Source organism: Pithys albifrons, chromosome 14 (assembly GCF_047495875.1).
Source record: "Pithys albifrons albifrons isolate INPA30051 chromosome 14, PitAlb_v1, whole genome shotgun sequence".
Classification (NCBI taxonomy): Eukaryota; Metazoa; Chordata; class Aves; order Passeriformes; family Thamnophilidae; genus Pithys; species Pithys albifrons.
In genome coordinates this window covers 8,102,847-8,130,623 of record NC_092471.1, presented here as the reverse complement: position 1 = coordinate 8,130,623, position 27,777 = coordinate 8,102,847, and the positions used below count along the sequence as shown (strand labels likewise).

At 45.8% G+C, this 27,777-nt stretch overlaps 1 protein-coding gene across 9 annotated transcripts in view; it reads right to left on the bottom strand.

Annotated features, from left to right (window-relative positions):
- The window catches only part of MBNL3 (muscleblind like splicing regulator 3), a 94,560-nt gene that overhangs the window by 16,757 nt on the left and 50,026 nt on the right, over positions 1 to 27,777 (bottom strand). For all 9 annotated transcript variants that reach the window (XR_011699025.1, XM_071569259.1, XM_071569255.1 and 6 more), the window contains 3 exons: positions 16,783 to 16,947; positions 7,930 to 8,130; positions 6,268 to 6,504 (listed from right to left, as the gene is read on the bottom strand). Coding sequence is in view for 8 of the 9 variants with exons in the window: in XM_071569255.1 (XP_071425356.1) it covers positions 6,268 to 6,504; positions 7,930 to 8,130; positions 16,783 to 16,947 (603 nt within the window). In the remaining variant the exon portion in view is untranslated. The remainder of the gene's footprint in view (positions 1 to 6,267; positions 6,505 to 7,929; positions 8,131 to 16,782; positions 16,948 to 27,777) is intronic.

The window sequence follows — 27,777 nt, the reverse complement described above, 5'->3', positions numbered from 1 at the left end:
CTTTTCTCAGTGAGTTACTCATCATTCACCCAAGCATGTCTCAACAGCAAAGTAGTATGTCAGGTTCTTAGGAGACAGGAATGTTTCTAATGATTTACAGCTTTTCATTGTACCCAAGTAGAAACCACATTTTTTCCTCCACATTGTGATAGAAAAGGGTCCTTTTTAATTATGCCCCGCAGTCCTTTTGCACGTAACGCTCTCATTGACGTCAATGAGATTTACGCACGTGGAAGTCATGCAGAATCAGGTCACTTCTGACTAGTTGTTAGTCTGTATCACGTAGCAAAGCAACGTCTGAAAAACACGGTTATCACTCCTACTTTTTTTTTCATAGGTGACAGTGGATGGTAGGTAATGGGAGAGGTTTGGCTAATGAAGGGTTAAGGCGACACACACACAGTACTCAGAAGAAAGGACACAGGTAAAGAGATTTTAAAGAATTATGAAGATCAACACACAACAGACTGTAAGTGAAAGGTTGCAACAGTTTGTTGCCATCTAGAAACAGGTTTCACTTTAAATTTAATTTGCTACAGGAGACTGCTCATCTGAGAAATGTTAAGCAAGATACTTCCAGGCAAAACATTATTCCCTCCTATCTCTATTTATATGGTGGCTTTTGGATGGTTTTAATATTAAAAAAAGAAAATTAGAAGAAATTGCATTTGCAAAACTGCCCTCAGACATGCACACATCCTCTGCTAATGCTAGCAGGCACCCACTGCCAGCATTACAATTTCATCTTTCCAGATTTCTTCTGGCTGGTACCAAAAGATAACAGTCAAAGATGGGACAATATTCTCAGACACAGACACCAAAACCTTTTACTTAAGGTCCGTATTTTAGCATGACATCTTTCAGGTAAAGATCTAAGAGTTTTCATTTCTAGGTAAGCTCTCATTGGTATCTATGTTAAATCTGACTGTATCTACATCTCATCTCTTTAATGATGGCTACATGAATGTTCCTCCAGGCACGGGAGAGATCTGCAACTTGCAGAGACTGGAGTAACTTCATGTACATCAGAGAGGTTTTACAGATTTACAGTGACTGAAGAACTTGCTGCTTGAATTCATGCTCCTTACGGTGCCTGATTGCTAAACAATTATTTTCTGACACTTCTAAAATCTGCCTCAGAAAAAGAATTTACTAATTATAGAAGACAACTCTGCCAGGCACATAATGGACTTGTGACTCCCTGCTTCTTGGCCAAAGGCTGTCACCACCCCAAAAAACACACTATCCCATAATGGCAGAGCCAAAAGTAGAACAGCTGAAGGCTTTGAGACATTGTAGTGATGTCCTGGCTCCTACAGGACAATTCCCAAGCCCAGTAGTCAGAAGCAGCATACAGACACCAGCAGGTCACAGGAATGTCAAGGGACAACAAACTATCCCCTTGTCTTTCCAGCAACACCTTTTCTCCTACCCTGGCCCTTAGGAACAAGGGAGAAAAAGGATCCAGGGCAGTCCCACCACTGCTCCCTGAACAGCAGTCAGGTAGAGAAACCTAAATAAATGCAGCATTTCCAGAGTAACTTACTATGACTTCCTTTTTTGCCCATATGTTTGTGTGCACCCATGGGTACACAACCTGTGCAACATGATCTGGCCATCTGCACTGGTGAAAGGGTTAGTTCAGCTCAGTACCCATGTCATGGCCCTGTACTGATTCCAATGAACAATTTCCACTACAACAATGCCAGGCAGCCTCTAATTTTTGGACTGGGAAAACGATATTCCTACTGAACAAAGAGGCTTGTGCCACTTCTCTGCATGCAAGTGTGTGTGTGGCTCGGCTTCGCAAATGAAGATTTGGGAAGGGCTGTCCCCACGTGGGTGTGCCCTTCCAGCCTGAGCAGTGGGTTTTAGGTGAGGCTCAGCGTGCGCAGAACTGGCCCCACCGTTTAAGTCCTGAGGTTCATCTGCCACGGCCGAGTGAGCTTGGACAGTGCCAGTGAAGTCCTCAGGACTAGAACCTACAGCGCCCGGTATTTCCCAGGAGGTCTCCCATCCAAGTACTAATCCGGGGCTGACCCTGCTTAGCTTCCAAGATCTGACAGGATTGGATGTCAGGGAGGCATTTAACTGCATGCAAGACTGACAGATAAAAACACACTGCATGCCAAAGTCAAAATTTCCCACGTGTTCATGAACAAACCCCTCTATTTTTTTGCAAGACAAAAAATGGATTAAATCTTTGCAGCAAACACTCTAATTGCACCTGCAAGTTCTGCTCGGATCACTGTCTCCTGGGAGCAAATCACACTTTCACCCCTCTGCACTCAGCAAAGAGCGGCTGGGTTTGCTGCTTCAGCCAGAGGTGTGACAAAACAGAATGATCTGAGAAAGGGCAGAGGTAGCCTTGGATCCCTGGCAAGCAGCATAAGCAATGTAAGCAGTTTCCTCTGAAGGTTATACATGCTTTTATCTCCACTGTGACTCCTCCTCTGGTGAAGTCTTTAAGAAGGGTTCAGAGGAGGCGACATATTCCAACAATGTGGTTACAAGCCTTCCAATGCATCAGAGCAGGAAGACTAATACAAGTGACTTATCTCATGGGGTCTTGTTCAGTGAGGGAGTAGTTAAAGGGCTCTCTCATTCTCTGCCAGACTGTACCCTCAGAGGCAGCTCTTGGAGAAGGCAGCAAGGCACTATGCAGGCCCTGCCTGCACTGGCTCTGGGGCCACGTCTGTGCCAGCCGTGAGCAGCAGGGAGCAAGAGGTTGTGAAGTCATTTACGGCGTCATTCCACCACTGCTGGCAGAAGCTGGTCCCTAGCAAGGTTTCCTACTGCTGCTGCCTAAAACTCTGATAAGGAAGTCTCTTGATTACTTAAACCCAAAAGCAAGTCTTCAGAGAAGATGGGGAGCAGATCAGCTGCTGCTTCCTAGCTCTGGGAAAGAGAAGCAAGACCAGCTTGATAGTTTTATGGCTCCTCTGTGTCCACTTTTCCCTATTCCCTTTGCCTGTTATGGCTGAGCAACAGCAGCTGTTTTTTTCAGGATGTATTGGATCCCTTTTTTTTTGGGAAAACAGAAAGGAGTTGTCTTCTACAGAGCCAGGACTGACAGCAGAGTGTGAGACTGGCTTTAGCCTCACTCTGAGCATCACAAAACCAAGTGAAATGTTATTATTTGGGATTCAGAAAATAATCAAAGGTAAGATTATATAAAGACAGCTTGGAGGCAGACGCTCAGGGAGCAAATCTTGTACCTGACACTGAAGCAAAACCCACCCAGAGCAGGTTTCCTTTGCTGACACTGTTCCACTGGGGCATGGTGGGAGGAACCAAACAGAGCCAGCTGCAGGCACAGCCACTCCCCAGCTTACTGGACATGTGACCCAAGTTCTGCATTGAACCCGCTTCAGTTCCCAGCACAGACTTCTGACGATGCTGCTTAACCCTCTCCCACCTAAATCTCAGCTGTGCCCATTGCACAGAACGCCCTTGTGCAGGGCAGTACCAGCATGACACTGCCAGGCAAGGCTGCAATGTTGGGAATACCACAAAAAGTTCCTGGATGTGTCCCGCACCACTCCTCTGACATTTACAGCCCACTGCAGACCTAATGAGTTAAATTCTCACTGAAACACTGCATCTCATGACTCCAAAGTTGCCAATGTTTGAAAAAAAAACAAAACAACAGTTCAAAAGCCAGAGCTGCCTCCCCCCAAGACTATTCACTGCCTTCAAAACACATCCAGGCTTCAGGAGGCAAAGCTGAGACATTAATGGATGGTATGTGGGGCACGGGATTGGCATGTCTGAACGCACACTGCAACATTTCTGGCTGGGATGGGCAGTCTCCCCTGGCACTAACAGCACAGACCAAGAGCAGAAGGCTTTCATGCAGACTAAGATGGTTACGTGCAAAGCGAGAAGGTGAAAGGTCCAAGTACCAGGTCAAAGGTTGCCTCGAGCGGTCGCTTCAGTGATCTGACAGCTGGCTGAGTCTTAATTAGCAGGCAGCGAGCACATGATGGCAATGGGCCAGGGAGGGGGGGCAAGCACAGTAACAAAAACAGCAAGCAGAGGTGTGTCAAGAGAGAGCAACAATTTGGGGAGGCGAAGAGAAAAAAAAAAGTGAATGCATTATACAATATATTAAGAAGATGAGGCATGCACAACGTGGGGTGGCTGGGTAGTTACCTGGCCTAGTGGCTAGTCAGCTATTTTGCCTTGGTAAGTTTTAAAAGTAAAAAAATGTCATCACAGGACATGTGCTTTAGAGCTCTGTCATGGCAGCTGGCACAGTGGGTCAGGAGCACTTGGGGATCAGCACCTGCAAGGGGACTTGCACTGGGCTGCAGCCCCAGCACTGCAGCTACAGCCATGCAGGGCCCAGCAGAGTGGTCATGGTGAGGGAAGGACCACTGAACATGGAGGGAGCTTCAAGCACATGCTTAAATGCCATCCTGAACTGGGGAGCGAGCCTGGCCCAATTCATCCAGTGCTGCACTGACTTCAGCCAAGCAGGTGTGAGTAAAGCTACTACTTGTGCATGTCAAGTAACTGCAGGATCGGGTCCCTCAGAAATTCTGAATTTAGATTTGAAGTCATTAAAAATCTGTTTTAGAAGGTACACCCCATAGTCTGTCATCTGTATTTTGGTCCAAGAAAATGGGGCACCATTCTTCCCATTATTAAAGTCTCACACCTCAACAGGTACAGTAAATGCATCAAACCTTGAAAAGGCAATGAATAATGTAAGCTGTTTTGGTAGCAGGGGTGATGCAACAAGCCATCGATAAATATTTTAAAGGTTCTAGTTAACAGCATACAAATATGGTTAATTACATTTTTAAGAGAAGCCAGCAACATGAATAAAACATGTACTGGCTTTGGTTAAGTAGCAGTGTCCTAGATAATTAGTGAAAAAATAAAGATTCAGTTGTAAAAAACCCCAAGAGTTTAATTTCAGAAGGTTATTTTTCAACAGACCTGGGTTCTTATTTCAACAATAATAAAAATAGTAAGAAAACTAATAAATAAACTCTGTAGGACAAATAAATACTGCAGTATAAATTGGTTCTTCAAATTACATTCCAGGTAAAATTGATGCTACAAGGAGGGCACTTGTTTAATTTCTAGAGTTGCCCTGGTTTTGCATTACATCTCAGCATGAATGAAAAGCAAACTCCTTTACTATCTTAAAAAAAGAAAAGGTATTTAGAAAAAATTTGGTAGCCTCAATTCTAAGTCAAAAAGAGGCAGCAAGAGCCTTTTTAATACTGATAAAAAAAGTTTTTAAAAAAAATCACAGATCAGATGAGATTGGAAGGGACCTCTGGAGATCAGCCAGATGAACACTCTGCTCAAAGCAGGGTTAACTAGAACAACTTGCCCAGGACTGCATCCAGGCAGGTTCTCAGCATCTCCAAAGATGGAGATGTGTTCCATCTTCCTTAGGTACAGAAATTTTTTCTTATGTTTAAATGGAATGTCCTGAATTTCAATTTGTGGCCATTGCTTCTTGTCCTTTCACTGGACATCACAGAGAAGGGTCTGCCTCCACCTTCTTTACCTTCCACATCAGGAATTTATACACGTGGTTAAGACCCCATGGACCTCTTCCCTCCCCAGCTCTCTCATCTCTGGAATAAACAGATGCCCTTAAACTAAATTCAGTGGAACAACAAACTCTAGCTAAGAGTTTCATCTGGTAAGTCTTCCTTGACTTATTTTAGTATAGATGTAAGTAGACACAATTCAAATTAAAATGCAGGTGCGACCACCTCTACCAGGTCCAAAGCATCAAACAGGTCAGGAAGTCATCCTTGGTTTGCGTCTTGTAATTTCACTAAGCCTTGGCAAAGGTACCAGGCACAAGTTTGCTAAGCTCAAACAACCGGTATCTTGTCTGCTTTTAAGTGGAAATTTTGCTAGTGACTTCAACAGGTCAGGATCTTCCTGCAAAGGATGTATTATGGGATGGGATCTTTGCTTTCCTTGTGCACTGAGGAAGCTGAACTGACCCTACAACTTGGCCAAAGAAGTTGTTGGTTCCAAGTGCTCCTGCACTTACATTCATGTCACATCACAATGTCATGTCAGAAAATCACTGGGTTTGTCACCATGTCCCCACCTGGTGAGATGTACTGAGGGCTTCATGCTGTGGTGAGCACAGAGAAAGGATGAAAAAATGGGACGCATCTTGCACATGCTTTTGGCTCTGTAGTCAGCCATTTACAAAGCTGTCCACTTTTCCACAAACAACACATGACACATGAAATCTCTCAGCCTGAGAAGAGCTCTACTTACCATTGCAGCTGCAGCTGTCTGGTTCACCTGGTGTTGAGCTGCCTTGATTTTGGCTTGCAGGTGTGCAGGGGGATGAAAGTACTTGCATTTCTCCCTAGAGCATCGACCTTTGATGTAATCCATGCAAACTGTAACAGTATTTTCATTTGTGTCTATCATTGCAATATCTATAGGGTGAGCATAGCGGCAATCATTCTCACCACGTGTGCAATTTCCACGCTGAAACTCTCGACAAACCTTAAAAGAAAGTCACATTGTTGAGCAGAACATCAAATTACCCTTTTTTAAGTACTTTCAACACAGAGTATCAGTTCAGTTGGCCACATTAAAGCACGTGTGTATTCTAAATCCATGCTCATCTGGTGTAGCACGTACACCAGCAGTCACAGGAGCTACCGGTGCTACTCACAACTGCTTCAGGGGATGAAGAAAACCACAATGTTAATAAGGCCAATTATCAAATGCAAGTGAAGTACAGATTTTGTGCAGAATGGAAAGTGACCCCAAAAAGACAATGTCATTTTGACAAAACTTTTGGAGCTTTAGATTCCTCCCCTGCCTCTAAAGCCTAAATGTTAATAACTCTGCCATTTGTGTCTCACCTATATTATGTATTTGTTATGGAGCACACTCCTGGGTAGGACATTTAATTCTAAATGTTACATGCTGCTGTTATTTGCAACAAGTGCTTTTTCTTCAATATGAGGTGCCTCTTTCACATAAATAGTCTCACTGCCCTTCACAATAAAACCCCGACCCTGACATTACATGACAGCACATTTGATTACACAGCACTGTGTTTGAAGGTGTTGCTAAAATTACTGGTTTTGTTGTGATCTTGCAGCTCCTTTTAAGCACTGATGACCACTGAAGCATCAGAGGCAGAGGAAAAGGTTTCACAAAATGGATCTGCAAGGTTTCCTTGTCTGAGGAGCTAAGGGAAGTTGTTGAGTACTACAGCTAATGGTGTAGATCCCGTCCCAGTGCACTATCAGACTGAGCGTGGGGAAAGGTGAGACATCAGCAAGGCAAGATAAAATACATAACACAAAACAATGTGTTTTGAAATTACACTTTTCTCCGCTACCTTTCTGTGTTATAATTTACACCTGCAGGGGCCTCTGAATTGAGGTCCTCAGCCCTTATCTCCTGCAGAGCCTCTGCTCAGGGTTTCAAAGACAGTTATAACTATTCAAACATGAAGTCCCAGCAGGCCCAGTCAACTTGGGAAGTGGGGCAGGGAGAGACATCTTTTCAATGCCCCACACTCACCATTCCCATCTTAAAGCTTTCTGTAAAAGCTCAATAAGCCCATCTCTAGACAAGGGAAGTGTCTGTTACTTCCAAAACATCTCCAGCTCAAGTGTAAGAACAGATGATCTACTTGTAATTTTTTTGAAGTCTGGCAGATCACACACAAAAACCCATCCCAACCCTGCTCTGATACCCAGTGAAATCAGCAGAGTGAATTCTCCCCAGTTTCCAAGGATTTGGGTCAGGTCCCACAAAACAATCTTCTCTAGCAGAGAGCAGCAGCCTTGTGTTAGGAAAGCTGCAAATTAAACTATACACTGTGCTGCATCAGGTCATTCTAACAGAATGCAACAGCTGGGACATCTCCGGTTCATCCCTGTCAGCAATTTTGTATCGGATGTCCAATACCTCCAGTTTATCCGTACGCATCAGTTTCTGTCCAGCAGAGCCTCCTGGTACTGTAACAGTGGGATTTCCGGAAACCAGGACAGGAGTATTTGGTAAAAGCTCTGCAGGAACCAAGCCCATCCCAGGAGAAACATGACTCAGGTAGGGACTAAAAGCCATCGTGGGGCTTGTTGCAAGCGATGGAGTCACAGGAAATGTTGTCTGTGTACAGAAAGAGGAAAAACAAAGTATTAGTTAAAAAGCTCTGTCTTGGATTACCCATCAAAGCCTTGCATCACTTCAATCCTTTTAGACAATTTGATTAGCCACATCAAAATGCTGTGCTCTTCAATCTATTCATTTATCGCCATTTATTTGCGATCCCTTCGCTTCTCCTGACTCACAGAATTGTGACTCATCCTGAATACAAGGCATCTTTATTTGCCAGATCAAAGCATATTGATCATCTTTATAGTTTAATGACACAATTAACGATTTCATGCCAGCAATTAGGGCAGGCCCAAATTAAACAGACTTCTCATTCCCAAATAAATGTCTCAGCTTCTGTGTGTCTACACAATGCTGTAGAGAGAATCCAAGGCAAACTGCAGCCTCAGAACTTGGGGGCAGGTAACCCCATTAGCTGCATGGCTGAATTCACTATCAGCCTGCAGGGGCTCCATGTTAGCAGGGCTGGGGTGGCTCAGGTAGAAAGAGGGAACATTTAGAGTCAGGTGAGGTATCTCTCCCATGGTACACTTGGTGGTACAGCATCCTGCACATCTGGGGTTGGTTTCAGACTATCAACACTCACCAGGCAAAAGCCATTTTGCAGAATTATCCCACGCCTACCCTCCACATGAATGGCAGCAAGAGGACACCAAACGCGTTAGTGTCACAACATCCCAGACCTCGTGGCTTTGGCAAGAGCAAGTGAGTCTTGGGCTTGGAAGAGCCTTGGACAGAGTATACCAGATGGACCAGTACAAGGCCCAGCACACCACCTGTGCTGCAAGAGCAGTAGTCCCATGAGAAGACAGAACAACAGGCCATAAGGATCTTGAATGCTTCAGACCCCTACATTGTGTTAGTCACATCCTCAGAGCATAGCAGAGCTTCAGTGCCAGCAGCTAGAGCCACTTCCATGGCCTGAACCACTCCAGCAGCACTGGTCTGGGAAAGGAGCTGCTGTGCTCCCAGTCAGGCCAGATCACAACAGGCTCCTAAGCAGATGCTCCATTTAAAGTCTGTAAGTAGCCCCCACAGCCAGGGAGTTTGAGAGACTTTAATGCACCAGATCCAATGTGTGTTTGGCAATGAAACCAACTACAGCTGATGAAAAATTTCCCCTGCCCCCACTGAAGACCAGAGCCTGCACAGCAGCACTCCTGCTCCTCTAGCAGGGGTTCAAGCAGCTTCCAGCAGCAGCAGCCTGTGACTTGCAACCATTTTTATTTTCCCTCCTGCCACTTGGTCCACTGTGAACTCTGGGTTCCAGTTAAAGCTGCTCACATTTGTGGGTGTATGTGATACCATCCTTGGGAGCTACAGCCTCTACTTGACAATAAATACCAGTGTGCTTACACAATGGCCTGGGGCAGTTTTTTGGCCATACATATCATTCCCTCTTTGATTTCAGTACTTCTAGTCCTGTGAGCTTCTTAAAGAAATCACACATGGACAGTGTGTTCCTCAGCAGCATCTTCATCCCAGTACTTCCACACTTTGCTTGTTGTGATATGGAAGAAGCGAGTCCACAGTAACACCAGTCAAATTGTCCTAACACAGCTTTATCTAACACTGCCCCTTTTTCAGGTCAGTGACAGCAAGCAGCTCCTGAGCTGGTGGGAATGACAGGTCGTTGCCAGAATAGGTCCCACTTTCTCCTCCTCAGCAAGGAGACACAGCCTCCTGCATCAGTGGTGCTGGATGTTTTAAGTGTAGCAGAACTAAGTAACTCTCTCTCTGGGAGGGATTTCCAATTTTCCTTCTTTTGAGCGCAAGTCAAGTCAAGCACTGCTTCAGCTACTGGGAGACTTCAGCCATTAAATCCAGAGATCCTCCAATCCACAGCCCTTTATTAAGTAATTTTCTTCTCTCTCACAATTCTCTGTGGCTCCCGGACATTTTTCACCTTTTTCTGCTATAAAAACACTTTAGGATTTTCAAATGCTGAGACTCCCCGAACACTTTAGCGAGAAGGCAGCATACATTACTGTTTTCCTTTGTGTGAGCACCAGTTATTACAGTGGCATCTGCTGAACTTCTGTCACCATTTGCACTGTACATGTTATTTTAAGGAGCTTCTCTAGTCTGACCAGTCTGCACAGGGTTATGTTGGGGCCTGACATGTTGTCAGCACTTGTTTTATGTGCCCATAGTAGCCCAAACCTTGTAGTATATGTGGCTTGCATAAATGTGTGGGCAAACTGAGCCTGTGCTTTTCAGCACCTCATGCAGAGTATCCTGACTGCTCCAAAATTTCAGATCATCCTTAGAAGCAGACTTCTGCCTGGGCTCAAACAAAACCAGCAGCCAGCTCAAGGACCCACCTGGTTTCTGAGACAAAGGGGAGATGTTCCTCCCACTGCTGAAGCAGAGGATGCACGTGTGCAGACTGGGAAGGCTGGGGGGCTTGCAATACCTCACACTGAGTGAAATCACCAGAAACTGGTGGGAAGGGGTGAGAAACATTCACTAAGAGATGATACAGTAGCCTCTCCACCAAAGCCACTACAAATAGGGAAGCAGATCCTGCTTCCTGAAACACAGTCCCCACCTCCAAGGCCATTCCTCAAAGGCAGCCCCTCTCCTCACTGGGAGCAATCAGCAAGGGCCAATGGATCTGAACCCAAGCTAAAGCGAGCAGGGAAAAGATGTTCATGAGGAACAACTAAGGAGTACAATCGACTTGAGGTCCTGGAGACCTGCGGAGTGTTGTGCGCAGAAGCAGGATGGGTTTTTACTGCTGCCGCTGTTTGTTCACCCATTTCCGTGCCCTGACATCTGCTGCCACATTCCCAAGGTTTCACAACCACTCCTTCTGCCCGCCCGCGCCATGTGCCTGGTTCACTGATTGGAAGTGACAGTTCTGCTCCACACCCTGCCCGCGGGCAGGGGACTCACACTCGGCAGCCAAGCGGGTGCGCAGCCAGGGAACAAGCAGACCTCACTCAACACATTAAACCTGGAAGCACTGGGGTTTTAAGTCTGGAGAGTGCTCAGCACTCTGAAAACTGCTCCTTTGTGAGCTGGCACCAGGGAGCTCTGTATTTATTGTGGCTGATGAGGGGAAAAGATGGGCTGTGCTCCTTGCCAGACCCGGCTGCCTGTCTTGGATTGGGAAATCCAGTCTGGCTCATGCATCAGTACCAGTAATATGGTTGCTGCCAGACAATTCTCTCCTCTATGTCTGTGCAGGTTCCCCATGTCCTGAGGGAATTCGAGCAAACTTCTTCCTTATAGGCAGAACTCAACTATAATTTTTACTCCAAACAGCACTGCTCTCCTCAACATGCCACCTGTCCACCTCTTGTGATGGCTGTGCTGGTTTTGGATGGGATACAGTTAATTTTCTCCACGGTAGCTGGTGTGGCTCTGTGTTTCAGATTTGTGCTGCAATCAGTGTTGGTAACTCAGGGGTGTTTTTGTTACTGCACTTACAACAGAGTCAAGGGCTTTTCTGTCTTCTCACCCCACCAGCAAGTTGACTGGGGGTGCAACAGGAGTTGGGGAGGACACAGAGCTGGGACACCTGACCTCAACTGACCCAAGGGATATCCCAGAACATATGGCATCATGTTCAACTTGTTAAAGTGGTGAAAAAGGAAGTGGGGACATTTTGAGTAATGGCATCTGTCTTCCCAAGTCATCGTTATGCATGATGGAGTGCTGCTCTCCTGGGGATGGCTGAACACCTGCCTGCCCTTGGGAAGTGGTGAATGAATTCCCTGGTTTGCTTTGTTGTGTGCGCAGCTTTTGCTTTACCTTTTAAACTGTTTTTATCTCAAACCTATGAATTTTCTCACTTTTACCCTTCTCCCATTATTTTCCACATCCCACCAGGAGTTAAAAACACAACTCTACACAGCCAGGAGACCTGACAGAGCAATACTATGACTGTACACTAAAAAAACAAGCTCTTAACTTGAGTGCAGGTGTGCTTTAGGGTAAAACAGAGGGATTCAAAGTATCACCACTTACACCTGCTGTCCCCCTTAAACCTCCTGCAAATTGAGGAAATACAGGGACAGGCTTCCCTGCAAGTAAACTTTTATTAACCACAGGACACAGACACTATCAGTAACTTCTGAGCAGAGGAAAACAGATTACAGTGCAGCAGCAAAGGGTTCAGGCTGGTAGCAGCTCCCAAGACTGGTTTACTGAGTATGAAAATGCTTGTAATAATAATAAAATGTGAAATGGCTGTTGTGAGAATTCATCTCAGGGGAAGGGTTGCCAAGGACTGTGACAGCTCTGAGCTCTAATCCCAAGCATGGTGTGAGCAGAGAAAGGCACCATCCCAGGAAGGGGCATTTGTCACCACAGAACCTGACAGAACCTGGAACAGCTGATTTTGTTAACAAACTAGAAGTTGCATTCAATTTGCCTAGCAGAAACTGTGCTAAAGCTAGAGAAGAAACACAGAGTGGGTGTGAAGAGGAAGGCAGAGGAGCGGCTGGTGTTTTGTCACACACAAGCACTGTCTCAGCCAGGAAGCGTTGATTCTGAGTTACCTCAGATCCCGAAAAGGGAAAGCCTGAAAATGAGAGACCCACTGTAAATATGGAGGTGTTGATGTCCTCAAGGAGGGGAGACAGGTCACTTATAAAAAGCTATGCATGGAAAGCACACAAAAAAAAAATGGCACCTTACAGTCTGGTGATAGAAACCAAGATAAAGATCTCGTACTGAGAAGACTGAAGACCCTGATATTGAAAACATAATTGATGCTGTAAGAAAAAGCAAAAACCTGTGCTCCCCTCCAGTGTAACTGCACGGGGCTGGCTGAAAAAACACCCTACCATGTGAAGGCTGGGCACACTGGAGTGAATCCAACCAGCCAAAGACCCAACTACCTACTCCCACAGGTGTTCACTTCCTCAATCAGACTGCAAAGACATAAGTAGCTCAAAGGATCTCTCATTTGAGGGCGGCTGTAGTGTAACAGACAGGTATTAACGCCACATAGCACTGTCTCTTTGCAGATACCAGCTCCTGGGTGGGCCAGGGTACCTGTGTTTATTCATTCCTAGTGTGCCTTTGACTAGAGGCTGAGATACAGATCAGGTTTTTGCTGCATGGAACAAATGCCTGAGCAAAGCACCTGTTGAAATCGGCTCCAGCACTTGTTTCAAGCATCACTGGCCCAGCAAGTTGTTCACCCTCTGCTTTAATCCCTCCATCAGCATCAAGGAGTGGCAGGAGTACCCCACTGCCCCAGGAGGGGACAAAGGGCTGGGTTAAAGTCTGGGTTGTCTTCAGAGGCACAGGTGACTCAGAGCTGACAAGATAGTCCTGGCTACAAAGACCTTGACAGGAAGAAAAGATGAGGAGCTTGAAAACAGAGAGGAAACAGCTTCCACAGGCAGCAGCAGAGGCAGCTGCAGGGCAGGTGTGTCAGCACGGCCATGCTCCATCACCAGCGTGTTACAGCACTAAGGGGGCAGCACTGGGCGAACCACTGCCCTGCACCACCCCATCAGTTCAGACCCTGAGCTGAAGCCCCTCTAGGGTCACCTTTAGAAGTCTGTCTCACATTGCTGCAAAGAATAAGGTAGAATGGAGAGATGGGGCACTAGGCCTAGGGCCCACTTCTTGGGTGGTCTTGCACTGGCAAGACAGGACTCCAAGTCACCACATCTGAGAAACCAGACACAACATTGACCAAAATGGCTCTTCCTATCAATGCAAGAGATCAGCTCCTTCTACCTTCAACACAACTTTTAAGCAGTCTAGCACAAACAGAGGCAAAACCAAGAGAGCTTTCAGCACAAATTGACCAAAGTCAGCAGTCAAATTGAAATCTGGATTTTTCGAAAGTCAAAACTTTTCGTATAATCTTCCTACTTGGCACCTACATGATCATTCCACCATCTCTCCCAGACAAATACACCATGCTGAGCAAACACTCTGCTCCGTGTTCTTGCCTAACTTGCTTTCAAGTGCTGTATGAAGCATCAGGGGCACCAAACACACACGTGATTTTCAGCTCTGCACAAACGGTAAAGCAGCAACATCAGAGAGCAACCAGAGACTTCTGAGAAAGAAGTCCATGTAAGCAACCACTAATTCACACCTAGTAGGTTGCTGTGAGCAGCGTGCAGCAGGCAGCCCACCTGGGACATGCCTCTTCTTAGAGAGCACATTCATTAAACAGCCATCACCAGGCTCCTGGCTCTTGGTTTAGCAGGAAGATTGGCTCTTCCTGGACAGCAGTGGTGGTGTAAGATCTGGCAGTGAATGTTTAGACACAAGATCACAGACAGACATTCAAGACCATTTCAGGCAGACTGGTGAAAAGCTGATATGTCGAGTGCTGCTTGGTTTGTTTTGGGTTTGGTGGAGTTTTTTTGGTATTTGGTCTTTTTTTTTTAAACATGGCAGCTTTTCTGAGGGAAACGCACTTTAAAATGTCTAAGCATTCAGCTATTGTTTGGAGCTATTAAGCACGCTGTTCCAATCCCATCTCTGGCAAGCATCCCAATTAAGCAGGCATCTCGTTGATGAGCTTTCTGATCACATGGGATTTGTTCTGCTGCTGCATCTGATACAATACCTTCTGCTTTGAAGAATTTTCATGTGCAGCCAGAAGGAGGCCCCACCCTTCTCATTTAGAGAGAAAAAAAATTCTCAAAGCCAGCTTCCACTGACAGCATCTTTGGGAAATCAAAGGCAGTTGAAAGAGCAATCTCTTGTTTGTCCTGAAATTGGTGTGGAGCAAGTTGGGCAGCAGGAATGAGACCGTGAGCTCGTTTACTCTGAGCAAAGTGTGGGAAAGCAGGAAGGGAGCAGTCATTGCAGGGCAAATTTTTATTTTTATTCTTTGCCCATGTCTCCCTCATGGCACAATTTAGAAACCAGGGACCTTTCTCATCAGATAAGGTTACCTCTGAAATGAGAGCACTACCCAGACAAACCAACAGATTCAGTCTCAGAGGCAATTTAAAAGGCAGGAGCGAAATTCAGGAGAGTACTGAACCTGCAAGCTTGCAAAGTGGGAAGATGGGAACTTTCCAAAGAGGAAATCCCAAAGATGTTTCAAATAGCCAGCCAAAGACTGTCCACTATGAATTCCCCACAGAGGAAAACCCCAAACAGGAAAGGTTTGCTTTTAGTACAGGACTTGGAAACCAGTACTACTATTTTGTGGGAATTCAGGATTTCCTTCTGATGTGCACATACTTTCAAATGCCACAAAAAAAGAGGTGCAAAGACTACAGCAGATTAGAGCCTAATGCACAGCACAACTGAAGACTTTTTCTGTGGCCCTTTTTCTCTTCTGCCTCACTTTCCCATCTTCAAATTGGGAAGAACAAACAGCATTTTCCCAGCTTACATGGCAGCACCAAGATAAAGCTGCCAACAGACACACAAGCATGGTCAGAGTGACGGCAAACAGGGAAAACCCCCAAAAGATGGGAGGAATACGCCAGAGTGAGGAAATGCCCCGGTCTGGTGGCAGAGCACCATCATGAAGGGACAGTGGCAGTTTTCCCTGCTGAAACAGCTCCATCACAAGCTCTTACACCAAACATCACAACAGCCTCCAAAAAGAAGAACCCTTCACCAGTCTCTGGTGAGAATAAACCAGAGATACTTGAGCTTCTCAAAGCCAGGGTGACAGATGCTGAGTCTCATTTGGGCAGAGAAGCCAAACGTTGCATGTGGGACACCAGGCTGGTTCATAGACTTGTCCAACTTCAGGCTAGGAGACTTTGCCCACGGAATCCAGCCAGTCCTCTCATGTGGCATAGCACAAGGAACCTCACCCAACAACAGCACACCAAGTGCACATTGCCCCAGGAAAGATATTCAGCCCCAACTTTAAACTGAGAACTCCTAATTAACTCTCAGTGCAGCTTATTCATGTCAGCACTGAAGAGCTGCTTCAAGACCTCTGACATTTCTTAAAATATACACTGTGACAGCCTAAAACTCAGCTGACAAATGTCACCTCAGTCCCAGGTACACCAACAAGCCATTCTCTCCCTGCCATGACAGGGTTCTCCAGACTGAAAATCCATTTTAACTGACAGGCAAAAGTAGGGATAGACAGTGAAGGCTTCTCTGAACTACCTGCTCTGCAAACACCTGTCTCCCACATGCTTCCCTTCCAACCTGCTCTTAGTATAAAACAGGATTACTGTGAAAAACAAGTGACAGGGCTGTGACATTAGCACAAACTCTCTGCTGGGACAACTGTAGTGAAATGGGTCTCACTCTCAGAAATAAAAAAGTATTAAGGTCTAGGTAGGATTCATCTTCCCCAGTTTTAATCCACCAGTACATCTAGTCCAAGGGAGTCAGCCTGATCCTCCCAGTGTAAAATAACCATCCCAAATAGGATCCACTGGAATTGAGCCACTCAGAACTTCTGGGATGTACATAAATTAACTGGTCAGATATGCACCTGGTGCTAAGACCCTTCTACTTGATTCCCGGAATCTTGCAGCTCCTCAGTTATCAGAGGAAAGGAGAGACACAGCTTGCAAAGAGATACAGAAGTAACAGACACCCTTGTGGAAGATTGTGCCCAACTCTGTGCAGCACAGACAACTGCCTGAGCTCGAGCACAGGGGTGGGGGTCTCAGTGAGCAAGCAGAGAGACCTGTGGAACAGAATGAGCCTGACTGAGCCACTGCTGTAACTTACAATTGGCTGTAGCTGCGCGCCTGGGAGCATGAACTGCATCTGCTGAGCAAACATGGCTGCGGCTGTCTTCTGCTGGATCAGGTTGTTGCGTCCATTTATTTCAAGTTGTGTTTTTAAGTGTGGGGGAGGGTGTAGATACTTGCAGTTCTCTCGGGTACACCGGCCCTAAAAAACATAATGAAACAGCATTTCAGTGAATGTAACACCCAGGGCAGCCAGAGAAATTTAATTAAGGATTGTTTGGGTTACTGGAACAACACAATCATCGAGGCGGAGGCAGTTTGGTTGCCACTGTGCCTCTTTTGTGATTTTTCTATAACAGGTGAAGAGAAGAGCAACATGACTTCTCCTGCAGTAACATTAACTGAATACTATCAAGCTAAAGCCAAACATCAGGCTTCCTGATGTTAAAATGATTGTTGAAAGAAAAAAATCCCAAACAATCTAACACAAACACCAATATTTTCAGAAGCTAGTGGCAACAGTTCCAGAAACAACAACAAAAATTCCCTGTTTCCTTGCGTGGGCTGTTTTTCCCCTCCCTCCCAACACCAGACGACTTAATTGGCCCTGACAACCAGACAGCAAGGAAAAAAAACTGTCTCCACCACTTCCCCAGCTGTGCTGAGTAAAACACTGAGAGGACAGCTCTGTAAAGCACCATCTCTGATCCACAACATGCAGGTACCCCGAGATGCCGTGAACTGGCAGTCACAGGAGGAAGAACTGAAGCAATTTTGCCCCCTCATGCTTTCCTTTGTCAAAAGCCACCATATGTTGCATCAGTGACTTTCCCTGCCCACAATAAGCATAAGCACTGGAGATGCCAGCGGCTCCTAAAAAGCAAGGCACCATTAATGGGATCACTGCAAATCAACTGAAATCATCCACTTAGAAAATATCTATAAATTGTGCCCTTGCCTTAATAGAGTTTGCAAGTAGATGTAAAAAGATAAGGACCAAAAGCTTACTGAATAAGAAAGCTAGTAACAAATTTTGTCATTAAGATGAAATAATTCTTGGAAAGTAAGGGTTCCTTCCCCCCTTCTTTGTGTATTCCCTCCTCAGGAAACAGAGGCACACAGAACACTTAAATATTTAATGTAATTTTATGCTTAAGTTATTTGTAAAATTTTTACCCCAAAATGGTGAATTTTTGCGAGAACAAATTCTTTGGAGTCACTCAGAACCTATTAAAATGAGGCCAGATCTGAAGGCCACAGAGCAATTCCATGACAGGTAACTAATGATGGTTCCTGCAGCCAGCAAAGGCACAGGACCATCCATTACCCAGCCTATCTCAGATACTCTCAAGGGCTGGACATGGAGTTCTCAGTCTCAACGTAATTAAGTTTCCTTTGCAAAAGGGCACACCAGGTGCCTCCTCCTGTTAGCAGGATCACATGCAGCAGAGCTGTAACCCCATAAGGTTTTACGCTTCTGCACGGCACTGCACCCAGGGCTCAGGTGGATGGGAACCTCCTCGGATGCACCACTCCTGCACCCGGAATGCTTCTCTGGGGATTCGTAAGACCTGTGCAAACATACAGGTGGAATCACTGGACAGTCCAAGTACCACTACACAAAGCCAACACCATGACCCACTGCAGGGGCTGTTTTTGAACCCCTCATCAGGCTCCTTGGATTGCTGGGAGAGGGGTAGGTCACTGTAGAGCAGCCTGAAACTTGCAAGCTCTCTTTTGTGTGTTTTCCTCTGTCCTCTTTCCTGGTGGGGTAACAGCTTCCCTTGGGAGAGTGCTGCAGAGCTTGACTGCAGCGTGAAAGGGGCTGTTTGACATGTACCATGGGAACAGGCTCTTCTCTTATCTACTCCAAGGAGATCATAGTTAAACAAAAGGCAAATAATTAAATCCAAGAATGGTGGGCTAAACCCACTGGGACAGGGAAAAAAACCACTTCCAAACTTTAGCAGCCTGTCTTTGCGGAATGAAACTCTGCCCTGCTCCGAAAAGACCCTGGTGGCTCCCAACAACCCAATTCAAAAAGAAAGAGGCTTTTTAACGCTATTGTTTTGGCTTCTCGGCAATCAAACAGCCCCAGATCCCCAGCAGCGAGTTAATTGCTCACAGGCCCTGCGGATGTGAATCTTCATCAAAGGACACTTTCTCACATCTGTGTAAAGTGAGGGTAAATGGCACCATGCAGCTGGCTGGTGCTCAGACGACCCAGCACCAGGGGAAATAAATCTGGAAAGAGCAGAAATCAGCACCAGGCAGGTTGAGGTCATCTTTCTCATGGCATCTTTCCAGCTGCACGGAACCAGGACTCTCCACAGCCCTCGCCATCACCTGGGACCCAACAAGAGTCCAGGGTTCAGCCTCAGAGCATATCTGCAGCTTCCCAACTCTGCAGCTTCTGTGGGGCTGCTGCTGATCAGGGGCAGACCCCACAGAGCCAGGGGCTGTCGATGGCCTCAGAGCTGCTCTATTCTAAGCTCCAGTCTCCAAGGGCTTACACATCAGCCTTAGAAATTCTTCCTGGCTGTAACTTGGCACAAGAGCTTTGGGTTGGGAAAACACTAATTTCTACCAAATTTGGAATAAATCTGTGTAGATGCTTCTACACTGCAGGAATGGAGAAGATGAAAAAACAACCACCATTTTTTGTAAACAATACTTAGACACTCGTCTTCAACTTGAAAAGGACTTTGCTATTTCAACAGAATTGTGAATATCATTGATACCAGCAACCCCAGCTTGGTGCGAAGCTTTGTTCTACTATTTTCCTCAAAGCAGTTTGTTTAATTCCAACAGGAGGTTCTACAAACAGAACAATTTTACTACCAGGAAAAAGAGACTACACAGCACAAGGCCTTGGTCCTCCAGACAGTGCCTGTAAGCCAAAACCAGTGCCCACACAGAGCTACTGTTTTCAAGGACATGTGTCTGTAAGAGACAGAGCTGAGCAGATGCTGCTGCAGAGCGAAGGCTGTGAAGTGCAGCACGGCTGTCAGGCCTTCAAGGCTCCAGAAAGACTAAATGAATCACTACTGCACTCGGATCCAAACCCACACCTTTGGCCCAGCTCTTCCTAGTCATCATTTTGGTCCTGAGCATCACCAACCACTGCATTTCAGCGGGTGGGTTGGAAGCCACAGCTGAGTTGAGCTGCCCTCTCCAACACCCCAATAGGTACTTCATTTCTCAGACAATGAATTTTTGGAACTGATGATGTGACTAAGAGTGACACAAAATGCTCCCAGCTTAGACATCCTGGTATGAAACAACTTTCAGTATGTCTTACTTTATAGTGATGGGCACCAGTAGTACCCCCCGAACTCCAACACTGAGCCCTTCTTCCACACTTGAATCACAGTGCCCACCGTTCTTGGTACTTCTCAGCAACATACATGCTCTTCTAGACCAATTTCAGCTCTACAAATGCCGCCAGAAGGACAAAAGAGCTGCCGTTTTTCACTCCTCAGTACCAGCTGCAACACAGCAGGGAAAGCAACAGGGAACTGGTAGCAAATCTGCTGTATGGATACTGTGCTGGGGACAAATGAGGACAACCAGGAATACAACAGGAGAAAATACAACAGGAGTTAGGCCCCCAAGTTTCAGATGACCATATTTATGTGCAAGGCAGAGTTTTCCTGCAGGGACTAGCTTTGGCTACAGAACATCAAATGCTCAGCACACAGTATAGGACAATTCCAGTACTCTGCATGGAGAACAGCTGAGACACTCTCCAAGCTGAACGTTGTACCAAAAAGCACCACCTTAGCATCTGGAGTGGGTCAGTGCACATGTCAGGAAGGGGCACAGTGCTTAGAGACTGATCTGTGTTGGTCAGTGGCATGCTGAGCCTTTTGGGACCAGTACAGCCACCCTCTTGTAACTGGGAGTTGGCTGCTGTTAATTTAGCATGAGTTCTGACTCCAGGGAAGGCGCATTCCCACCCTGTCCCAGGTGGCACACAAGTCTGCAGCCAGGGAATCACCATCCAGTAACAGACTCTGCTGCTGGCCTTGGTAACATGCTAAATATAGCTGTATTTTCTGGCTCCTCGCAAAATGGAAGGAGTCTGAAGGACCATATTCATCAGCTGCTTTGCCAACTACAGCCAGGAGGGAAAAGCATATGGACTGCACTTCCCAAGGCTTGAAAAATGGATATTAAATATAAATCATTAAAGGATCTTATAAGAGTATCTGCTCCCCATTTCTTCCCACACACTCCCCCACCCTTACAGTAGGCCGCTGGCATGTGATTGACTCTGTGTTCCAACTTAAGTCATACTGTGATGGCGTAGACTGTAAATGGCTGGAATCTGACACCAGCTACTGTGACAGCACCTTGCAGTGCAACAAAGCCAGATGTTCTGAGTGCAGCACTGATGGCAGCACACTGAAATCCAGCAGAAAAACCTGCAATACACCTGGCTGTCTGCTGGGCTTAACCTTGTCATCTGCATCCCAGCTTGGATCAATGCAAATACGAGCGGGCTGGGTACTGCACCAGGCTGGATGACCCAGCCCTATGCACACTGCACAAATTGTCTCCTCACGGGCTGCTCGAGTTGAATTGTGCTGCAGAAACAAGGCTTCCAGCACAAACCAATGCTTGCTCACGTGAGCACCAGTAATGCAGTTTGCTACGGTCTCTTTAATCCCAGACCAGTGAGGGGCTCCAGACACATGTTTCTGGTTTTAATGACTGCACTCTATGTCCCGTCAATCACCAGGAGTTCTCATGTGAAAATCTTCACGTTAATGCGGCTTTTCACACTGGAGTCTGCAGTAGGCTTGTGCCCCGACTGTGCTGTCTTTTCCACAGACACTGATGACATGTGCAATGACTGACAGCAAAAAGAATGAAAAGAGACCAGGCAGGAAAGGATTTCCATGTTTTGCACAAAACCAAGCACCAAAACACAGCTTGTCTACATAACTTTTCTCTGCATGAAGCAGCAGATTTCCACCTCCCTAAGAGAAACTCAGTGGGGAGGCACATTCAGAGATGTGCTGGCCCTGCTTACTCAGTGCCTGTCGCTCCAGTGATGAGGCATGAAACGCTCTCGGCTTTCCATCCCACTCACCACATGCACAGAGGCCTTCTCCTAGTCATGGATCCTTGTCTCTGCCACAGCCTTGCATAGCTTTTACATATGCAGTAACAACTTCAGCCACCATAGTGTCTGCCCCACACATGGAGGGCAGGCTGCAGAACTGCCATAAATTGTTCTGCAACAGTGGGAGGCAGAAAGGGCAGAGCTCAGGGCTGCATCCCTGCCCATGCAGCACAGGTAGGAACGTGTACTGAGCAGCACCATGCTGCTCCAGAGGTCTACTCCTATTGCCATCTGCTCTCTCAGAAAAGAGATACTGGGAGGCAGACTTGGTACCTGGTAAAGTAAGTCCTTTGCCCCTCTGTAAGGACTTGCAGCTTCAACATTTCCTTTCATGACAGCAAACCACCAGAGCACTGGGAAGACTGTCCATGCACCAGCCCTACTCAAGTGCTTTGAGCTCCCTACAGTTTGTCCCTAGTCAGCTCCAGGGCTGAGCAACTGGAATGCTGGCTGGATTAAGTGGCTCATCCTGCCCCCTTCAGCGCACTGGTGGGCTCATCCAGCCACCTCCAATGCTGCATCACACTCCTCTTTCTACGCAGGTAGAGACCTATGTTGAAGGAAGGGAGACAACTCTCCATCTCACTGCTGGATCAAACACCTTCCACTCAACAAACATCAAATAGCATGGATATAGCATGTTTTCCACCGGAAAACAAAGGCGGCTGAAGCCAACAAGTCAGGCTGATCATTAGCAACTGTTACATCTCAAATAGGTGTTCATGCAGCCCAGCTGTCACTCGCTGCAGTTCAAAGCACAGCCTTGAACATGCCTTATCTGCAAGCTCTTTCTACAGCTAATCAAATCCCAAAAATGTGCCAAGTGAGTCAGTGAGAACTGCAACCTTGCAACCTGCCTTGAACATTGACCCTGGCACAACACATCAGGTAACTTCTGCTTAATACCAATGCTTTTCTCCTTGCAGTGTTGGAGCAGCTCACTTCTACAAGAAGGTTTAAAAGCGTAATTATGTGCAAAGCACTCCTTTGAATGTGTTCTCATGGAAGGCTCACCTACAAGCATCCTAAAAAGCAGGCCTAGAAGGGTGTAGTGAAGCGATACATCACACTGTGGCCCACACAGATCACCTATTTTCTTCGTCCCTATTACCTGTGTATTTCCCAGACACAGGGCTCTAACACATCAGTAACACATCAGTCTCCCTGTAGCTCATTTTCAACTGCAGTCTTGCTCCTCCTGCAACAGAAGCCTAAAACTTCTGGTTTAGGCCAGAACAGAAATTATTTCCTTCCTCTTTGAGGAAGGGTCCATACTTAAAGGCTGTGGTAACATCTACCCCACTTCCTCAAACCTCTCAGCTCTAGACTCTGCCAACCACCCCTCCCTCGGCTCTGTGAGCACAGTCTCCAAGGCTTTCCTCAGGCTGTTCCCCCAAGCCCTCCTGCTGTGGGTGCATGTGCAGGGCCCCTGACCAGTGAGGTGCAGGTACACAGATTATTTCACATGTTCCCCAGATGACACTGCTACTTTTACATCCCTGCACAGCATTTTCTTTCCTTCTAACAATGTAACATTTTTTCACTCACTCTCAACAAGCCTTTTCCAGAACCTCCCCTGACCCAGCTATGCTGCATCCTGCACAGGCAGCTGATTTGCTCAAATGCCTTATTTGGTACTGCTTTTATTGAACTCGCTCCTCTTTCTACGGACCACTTTGTCAACCTGTCAAGATTATCTGCAACTCTACATCTGGTTCTCTAAAGTGTCTGTAGTTTCTCCCAGCTCAGAGCACCCTATCAATTTAACAAGCATGCGCTCTCTGTTCCATCATTCAAGCCATCAGAACAAAACACAACTGAACAGCCCTGCCAAGCCCATCCTTCCAGACTGCCACTGAACTCAGTTTTCCAAGCTGTTGTGGATAGTCACATAAGAGTTTACCCTATGTTTTGCTCCCTGACTTGTTTGGAAGCTGATTTGTGCCACATCAATGACTCCTAAATCTAATGCCAGTATTCCATCCTCCCTCTCTGAAATAACCCACCTCAAATGCTTTTCAGTTCTACTGCCTTTTCTGCACCTCTCAGGACAACAGCTGGGATTCCAGAGAGTGCATGCTCTGGCATCCCTCCTGCTCCAGCACCCCTGCTTGCCACTGAGCTCAAAACTGGGTACAAAGAAGCTGGTAGCCCAAAGTTACTTTTAACAGCAACAAAAAACATAGAGCACAGCTGGCTGCTGACATTTTCCAAATGCAGGTGTAACACCCATTTACAGAGAGCCCAGAGACTGCCGTTATGGTGAGGATCCTGCTGAGAACAGATCACAGATAAAAAGAAAAAGCAAAATATATCTTTTAGGTAGCATTACCAGATGGCAATCAGCCTCGAAGGGAAGGGAAGCAATGTAGACTTCCTACCATAAAGGAGTTTCAATTTCAATGTATGTAGATAATAACACAAGAGTTAAGGTTAATTTGGTAGCTTCCAGGTATGGATGATACAGACCCTGTGAAACACATGTTCTAGCCAGGAAAGAGTACAGTTCATGAATGCAGAATTTGCTGGAAATAGAATTCAAACAGACCATAAAAAGCAAAAGCCACAGTTCTGCAGTGTCTCTAGGATGAACTCTGTCTAACTTTGAAATTCCCACCTCTGGGTCCAAAGAGCCACCTCCCTGAGCCTGCACAGACAGATGAGAAGAAAACTGCTGAGAACATCCCAGGTGCTATTTTGGCCCATCTCAGCTCCTCTGCAGTTGCTCGAGAATCCTTTTCAGATTTTATGCTGTTCTGAACGATGCTCTGAGCTGTAGCAGCAGCACGTCAGCTCTGACCCAGGGCTGCTCAGGTGAACAGGGACATGTATTTTGTCAGCATACAGAGGACAAGAGGCAGACCTGCCTTTTCACACGGCTTCAGTGGAAAAACCAGAATAGTTATCACAAGGTCCCAGGGCTACCAACGTTCCCAACACTCTCAAGGCAGCCCCAGCTTGTCACTGAAACAGCAACTAAGAATTTCATGGCTTCAATGAATGTCAGGTCAAGGCCTTTCGGAGCAAGCCTAGACTTGATGTTGACTGAAATGAGCGAACCTTGATGTTTGCATGATTCCAAATGAAAGCAGGTGACACTTCGCAGCTACAAGAGTTTTGGGCATTTTTTAACTGAGAGCTCAGAGTGAAGCTCAGTGGCATGGCATGTTCAAGTGCAAGGCAGTACACCAAGGAGATGTGCTGCGTTCACCCCACTCAAGTGAGGCTGGTACATTTTGCACACTTTTCCTCTCGCTACAGTTGTGGAGCAGAGCCCTGGGAAGCCAACCAGTAACCACAGGTGTTTGATCTTAAAAAAACCAGTTATATTTCTCTGTAACTTTAAAAAATCAGATCAGACAAATACAACCACTTCAGTCCAGGTAGGGTCTAACTCCATCTGAGTTAGAAAACTACAGAAGGAATGCAAAGCAGAGACAACAATGCCTGGCTCTAGGACTGGTGTTGCTCTTTGGCCTCCCTGTCTCACCTGTGTTACTGCTCTGCTGGGATATTTTTGCTTTGCAGGGAGATGGAAGGAAGGACAGGAGGCAGAAAAATGTCAGCATCATTTCTGTAAATGTGTAAGTCTAGGAAAAAAGCTGCCAACAGCCAGCTGAGGAGACTGCTGAACAAACACTGCTGAAGACCTGTAACACCTTCATCTCTTTATCATTCCAGCCTTTGTGAAAGCCATCCTCTACCACAGACACACAAATCAGGTTTTAGGGGCAGTTTAGCAGCTGAACAATTCCAGCCGTGTATTAAAAAAGTACAGAGCACACCACAGTGCCTCTGTCACACCAGGTTAAGAGACATCAGATGCAAATGCCAGGAACAAACAGATGCACAGCGTGGCCAAACCCTCCTGCACATGCCAGACCTTCCAAATACTGTGTGTAATACTGCAAAGCACTTGGACAGGGGCAGTTTCCAAGATCAGATGTGCTCTGCTGGGATTCAAACATGCTTATCTAGGACTTGCTTACAAAGTCTGCAGCCTCAAAATGCTTGTCAAGTTTGTTTTTGTTACACAGCTCAAACCAGAGCAGGAGAGAAAAACAAAGCAGAGACAGCAGCGTTTCTATGTCCTCATCTCCCTTTTTGGGAGCACCTTAACCAGTGACAGCCACTCACAGCTACTGCCAATAACTTCAAACCACTGAACTCGGCAGGCAAATCCAGCTCTATACAGAAACAATGGCGCCTTAGCACAGAGTTCAAGTATTAAAACAAGTACCATCACCCTGGCATTTTAAAATATATTTTAATTAGAAACAGGGGGGACATGCAACTACTGCATTCCAGTAGACTCTAAGCAGCCACAGGCACTAGCCTAAATTCCCAAATCCTTATTCACCTGGCAATTAGGGAAGCTGAGAGCTGCCGTGAGTGAAGTTTTACTTTTGCACATTGCTGAATACAGCAATGTTCCACTGAGTTTCCCCAGGACAGCACAAAGAGGTCGTGGCTGTCCTCCTGCTTTCATGCAGGATTTTCATTCCAAGCTGTTTATTATACTTGAAGGTTCTTACAAACTCAGAGCAGTTATTTTGTTGAGGAAAAGCCCTGTAGCTCCTTCATTATATTTTTACATCTTGACAACTCTTTCCAGCTCTGTTCTCCTGCCAAGCTCTCTTCATTGAGGCCAATGGCACGCTCTGTTATGCTCGATGAAAAAAAGAGTGTATTGATTTTAATGTTTTTGGTTTGTGGAACATTTTTGTTTGCTCCAAGCAATGGACAGTGTTTACCAAGTCCAAGAAATATATATTAAAAGGGTATGGCACTGTCAAAGTGTATTTTTTGATCTGTAGAGACACAGAGCAGAAAAACATGTTTATCTGAGAGATTACTATTTCCAATAACAGCAATCTCATGCCATAAAAAGAGAGGAATAAGGACTTCATCAAGCTTTCTTTTGTATCCACCAATACATTTTGATCAGGCTACATTTTGTGAACTGTATGAGTTTGTTACCACCACATACTTGAAATGAGGTTACAACAGAAGTATCATCAATTCAAAGTTCTGAACAGAACATTTTTCATGTGTTCCAAGTATTCCACTACTCTCCCATGTTCAAGAATGTTCAGACCATAATAAAATAGGCTTCCTTTAATACAGTATCAAATACAGACTCTGAAAGCAAAACAAGACTTTACAGACCTGCCTGGCCACAGACCTGCTCGAGAAAGTGATCAATAACAATTACAAAAGAAGGCATTTAGTGTCCAGTGAAGAGAGGACATTTAGGAACAGGTTTAGCCCTGGGACAACTGCACGTGCTGAGAGTAGGCCTTGGAGCAGTTGACATCCTGCAATGTTAATATTCCTGTTTTTTTACTTTTAAGTAAAAAAATCAATTCTACCTGGAATATAGAATATAGAATACAGAAACAATAGCATGTCATTGATTTTTCTTCTGTAATAAATTACAAAAAAAGCCCGTGCCAGTCTCTGGAACAATACTGCACAAGGACTGTATTAAAAAAACACCACAAAACCCCACAGAAAAACAAACAAAATCAAACTTCTCATATGTCTTCCACCTTCTGTCTCCCTCAGTTCTGTCTCTCCTGATTGCTATTACACCAGGCCAGCTTTTGAGAACACCAAGTGCAGTTTCTCTTGTCCCTTAAACCACTTTTTCATTGCAAATCCTGTAATCCAATTCTACAACTTTCACCAGCTGAATCTGTCAAGGTCATATGGAAAGTTGATGCTTTTGACCTTCCTCTACCTACAGTGTCTATTGAATATTACAATTGCAGCAGGCAAACCACACGTAGACAGAACCAAGCAAAGTACATTAAAGCCCAAGAGAATAAATGTTAAAGTCCTGTGTTCATGAATACTAATATGGGACGCGTGACCACCTCCGGCCGCCTCGCTCCTGGA